Source organism: Malania oleifera, chromosome 3 (assembly GCF_029873635.1).
Source record: "Malania oleifera isolate guangnan ecotype guangnan chromosome 3, ASM2987363v1, whole genome shotgun sequence".
NCBI classification, from domain to species: Eukaryota; Viridiplantae; Streptophyta; class Magnoliopsida; order Santalales; family Ximeniaceae; genus Malania; species Malania oleifera.
Genome location: NC_080419.1, coordinates 96,981,910 through 96,987,043, shown reverse-complemented (window position 1 = coordinate 96,987,043; position 5,134 = coordinate 96,981,910). Strand labels below are relative to the sequence as shown.

The following is a 5,134-nucleotide window of genomic DNA, read 5'->3' as shown; positions in this document are numbered from 1 at the left end:
ATTTTGTTATCCATTAGTATTATTAAAAAAAAAAATGTTCAATTGCAATCTTGCTTCGTTAATTACATTTTTAAGCATTAATGGCAGTCTCATGGTTAAAAAATAATACATCCGAAACCAAATTGAACTTTGTTCAATGTTTATTGAAATCAATTTCTGATCTCGCAATGTAATTAAGTATGGGTACAAATATCATATAGGTGTAAATAGGATGATAATTCATGCTTCATTAGATAATTACTAGGCCTCTCATGTTATTTAAAAAAAAAAAAAGCTTTACGGCTTAAAAGCAAAGCAATCACACAGATAAGGGGCCCCAGGGGCGTGAAGTGGATGGCATACATGCTTTTCCATGCTGCAACGTGTGGGGTGGCATGCAATTTTCGATTGCCCGCTTTCTCCACCTTTCTCTTTTTATTTAAAAGGCAGGGCACTGCCTTCGGATTCAATTCATAGAAAACCCAGAGAGAGAGAGAGATATGATCGAGGGCCATATTAGTACAATGCTGTCCCAAGCAGAAGATTAAGGTTATATATAAAATTCCTTAGTCAAGGAATTTTGGAGGTAAAATAAATATATATATATATATATATATATATTTCTCTCTCTCTCTCTCTCCATATAAACATTACTTCTTCCCAGCATTTAATTGATTTGCATTTCTTTCATTAATTTTAATTGGGACTGCAGGGTACGGTGCATACCACACACTGACACTAGTAGAAAGATAATGGAGGATTGTCTTTATATATAGTTCATTAAATTGATTACTTATTTTGTCAATAACATTAGAGGTGATGGGTAAGACTGTAAACTAATTGTGTCAAGTTTTTACCAATTCACTCAAGTACACCAAATAACGCAGCTTGACTCGCTAATTTGCAGCCCTAATGTAGGGTGAACATCAAAAGAAAATAGAGGATTCAAAATGAATATTGAAATAATCAAAAGTTTAGGAACACATAATAAAATTTTACTAAAATTTCATTTATGAAACATATGTTTCATTAATGTAACCATGCATGCTTCAGCTAAATGTGAATGAACAAATGCAGATCGAAAACAGTATATACTATTATCGAAATAATTTTAAAAAAAAATTGCCTTTCGTCATAATCTAAAAAAGAATTAAGAATTTAAAATATCAAGATAAAATAATGTGCAATAGTTGAATATATATACATATATATATATATGTGTGTGTGTGTGTGTGTGTTTATCTATATTATTTGCATTCTACATGTCATTTGCATAGGCTTTTTTTTTTTTTTGAGAAATAACAAGGATTAAGCAGTTGAGGTAATTAATGGGAGTTGCATTTTTTAAAATAAAAGGATATTTATTAAACATATTTGAAGTAGACAGAATGGTGATGAAAAAGATTATAATGCATAATGTTCACCATTGGATAACTCAATGAATGTGCAGAAATTCAAATAGGAAATAGCTTCATGCGATGAGATCATCTCATTCTCCTGCTCCTCTGCTGGGAACTCATTAACTATGATACTATTCACGTTTTGCCACATCCAGATAGTAAACAAACATATATTTTTTAAATTCATCCCTCTCCTCTCTTTCGACGGTCGTTTGTTTGATCTTCTTTTGCCTTCTTTTGGGGAAAAATATGTTATTTTCTCAGCATGAAAAGAGAAATCAGCCTTTAGTCGTGACGAAAAGTAGAGAGAAGTTCAATTTCTAAGTTCTTCCTGATATTGGGTCCTTCATTTTGTTGGTTATTGGGTTCTGTGTGCCGCCTGCATTTTCTAATTATCCTTGTCCGAGAAGTTCTGTGCTTTACATAAATAACACATTTGGGTACATCACCAAATATCCAGATCCTACATTCTCATTCTCAGGAAAATCCGAGGAAAAGTGCGGCCTTTAATCTTAGAAACTGCTATTTGCTTCAAGGGATTGAGTTGAGTTGAGGCGTCATCCTGCAAATTTCGAATTTCCACCAAAATGGCTGAGCCAAAGCTTGACAAACCCTTGATCGCTCCATCTGCTTCCCCAAGACTTCCTGATTTCAAACAGGGTTTGAAACTGAAATATGTGAAATTGGGCTACCATTACCTCGTCACTCATGCAATGTACCTCTTCCTATCACCTCTGGCAGTCATCACTGTCGTCCAACTCTCTGCATTCTCACTCCAAGATGTTCATGACCTTTTGGGGCAGCTCCAGTACAATATCATTTCAGTGATCCTTTGCTCCAGCACCCTTCTCTTTCTATCCACTCTCTATTTCCTCACTCGCCCCCGCCCTGTTTATCTTGTTGATTTCTCGTGCTTTAAGCCTGATGATGATAACAAATGCTCGTGGCAACGTTTCATGAAGTGTTCTGAATCAATAGGTACATTCACTGAGGAAAATATCGAGTTCCAAAGGAAAATTATGGCAAGATCTGGTCTTGGTGAATCAACTTACCTGCCACCAGCTGTTATGAATATTCCTCCAAATCCATCAATGGCAGGAGCAAGAGAAGAAGCCAAGATGATAATGTTTGGTGCTCTTGATCGCCTCTTTGAGAAAACCTCAGTGAAACCAAAAGATATCAGTATCCTAATTGTCAATTGTAGCTTATTCAATCCCGTACCTTCTCTATCTGCAATGGTTGTTAACCATTACAAGCTAAGAGGAAACATACGTACTTATAATTTGGGCGGGATGGGTTGTAGTGCTGGTTTGATCTCAATTGATCTTGCGAAAGACCTACTTCGAGTTCATCCCAATTCCTATGCATTGGTTGTAAGCATGGAAAGCATCACTACGAATTGGTATTTTGGGAACGATAGATCAATGATCCTCTCGAATTGCTTGATCCGAATGGGAGGGGCTGCAGTTCTGCTTTCTAACAAGATGTCCGACCGATGGCATTCTAAGTACAAATTGGTCCACACAGTCCGGACTCACAAAGGTTCTGATGATAAGTGCTATACTTGTGTTACCCAGCGAGAGGATTCCATTGGGAAGATCGGGATTTCTTTGTCAAAGGATTTGATGGCAGTTGCTGGCGATGCCCTGAAGGCGAACATCACTACATTGGGCCCCCTTATGCTACCAATGTCTGAACAGCTGCCCTTCTTTGCAACTTTGGTTCGGAGGAAATTTTTTAAGGTGAAGGTGAAGCCTTACATCCCAGATTTCAAGCTGGCTTTTAAGCATTTCTGTATTCATGCTGGGGGTAGAGCTGTGCTAGATGAATTGCAGAAGAACTTACAAATTACTGATTGGCATATCGAACCTTCGAGGATGACACTTTATCGTTTTGGCAACACATTGAGCAGCTCTCTCTGGTATGAATTGGCTTATATCGAAGCCAAGGGAAGGGTGAAGAAAGGAGATAGAACATGGCAGATAGCATTTGGTCCTGGGTTCAAGTGTAACAGTGCAGTTTGGGAGGCTCTAAGAACTATCAACCCCGCAAAGGAGAAGAATCCTTGGATGACCGAGATCGACCGGTTTCCGTAAATGTTCCAAAAGTCTCAGCCATCTAAAGTTTGAGGGCCTCTTTGGGTGGTAAAAATCTCGTCTTTGTTTCGCCGTGGAATTTATGTTCTTAGGGGTTGTAAGATGGTCAGTTATTTCTGTGTCTGCTTTGTTTTTCCTCATGCTTTGAGTTTAGGTGTATCAAAATATAGGTCAGTAGATGTGTTGTTGCCGATGTTGGGAATTCAAAGAAAACAGTGGGATCCATTTCCAGATTAAGAGTTTTTAGGTTAAAAGGGGTTCTTAGCTAGAGTGTTCTACTGGATTGGATTCATTTTGTGCTAGGTCATGCTGAATGCAAACTATCCACTTTGTGCTACATGATAAGCTCAACGTGGCTTGGAACCTAATGTAATTTGCCCAAGGTTAAGTTGTTTATGAATGGAACCCAAATTTCCTGTCTGGTGTCCACATTCAGTTGTTTATTATTACACTTTGTTTGCAGCATTCCTGCTCAATGTTTGATGATAAAGTAAAATGGACAGTGGTATTCTTACCATGTTTCATTTGGTGTGGTAAGCCTGGTCTAAAGTTGCGTCAATATGCAATAGAAGTGTTTCTGTTACTTCAGGTTCTTATAAGGACATACTGTCGGCTCGGTTCATCCCTGTGCTTAACAAGAAATTATGGTTGACCTCATTTCCACCTTGACTTCACACACCATTTCTGTCCTGGTTTCACATACCTAAGTCAAGCTAGTAATAAGGAACTCAAACTTGAGTAACTTACAACTTGTGGTCTACTCGACTGTAAATTAATAGCAATTTGAGTAGGTTCAAAACAACTAATACCCAACCTTGGCAACTCTCAAGCTTAATCACCGACTGATTTTAATGTATCGTTTGAATAAAATTTTTGGTTGAGTTTCAGCCCAATATAATCTCATGATAAACAAGATGAATCGATTTCAAGCTCGTTGATAATCTCCTCAAGTCAAGTCTGACAAAAAAATGAAAACACGAGGTGCAGTAAAAAAGAAAAAATAAAATTATGTGAAGATCATTTTTATTACTAACAAGAATGCTAACATCTTGTTCATATTTTCCAGACATACCACAACTAATTTTATTTCTTTCAGGGAAACTGGATTGCACCTCAGTTTTTTACTGCATGGATATATTTACTTGTATAAAATTGAATTAAATGGGACGAATTGATAGGGGAAACAAATATAATGCAAGAACGGAATGGTTGATTTTGAGATATAACCCAACATTCATTTTCATTTATTGTTGTAATACAAAACCAACCCTACTCTCCCCTACGAACGCTGTCAAGGACAAAAGTAAAACAGGTCACCTACAAAGTTCCACAAGAGCAGAGAAAAAGATCAACTGTTCCAGAGTTTTGCCCACATTAAGTCCGACTACCACCAACAGAAACTGCAAAAGTACGGAGATAGAAACACTACAGAGACTAACCAACCATTTGGAGGTTAAAAAAACATGATAAAGACCTGACAATTTGAATATTAGTCCTTAGAGAGGATTTGTTGATGAGAGACTCGTAGATGTGAGGAATCACGCCCCCACCAGCTATGGTTCCTTTGATGAGGGTGTCAAGCTCTTCCTTTAATTGATTTTCAAAGTGTAGTCGTGTCTTGCTCTCTGTCTTTTGAAATGTGATCCCCCTCTCTTCTCT

The 5,134-nt window shown here is 37.4% G+C and overlaps 1 protein-coding gene across 2 annotated transcripts; it reads left to right on the top strand.

Annotated features, from left to right (window-relative positions):
• The first annotated feature begins 315 nt into the window (after positions 1-315).
• On the top strand, positions 316-3,904 carry LOC131152362 (3-ketoacyl-CoA synthase 11-like). 2 transcript variants are annotated; one of them, XM_058104203.1, is made up of 2 exons: positions 316-565; positions 1,861-3,904. In XM_058104203.1, exon 2 carries the CDS (start codon positions 1,967-1,969, stop codon positions 3,473-3,475), a length of 1,509 nt encoding a protein of 502 aa, XP_057960186.1. In that variant the 5' UTR covers positions 316-565; positions 1,861-1,966; the 3' UTR covers positions 3,476-3,904. The 2 variants fall into 2 exon arrangements, with proteins under 2 accessions (XP_057960186.1, XP_057960187.1); XM_058104204.1 differs by having other exon boundaries at positions 364-565; positions 1,840-3,904.
• The last annotated feature ends 1,230 nt before the right edge of the window (positions 3,905-5,134 follow it).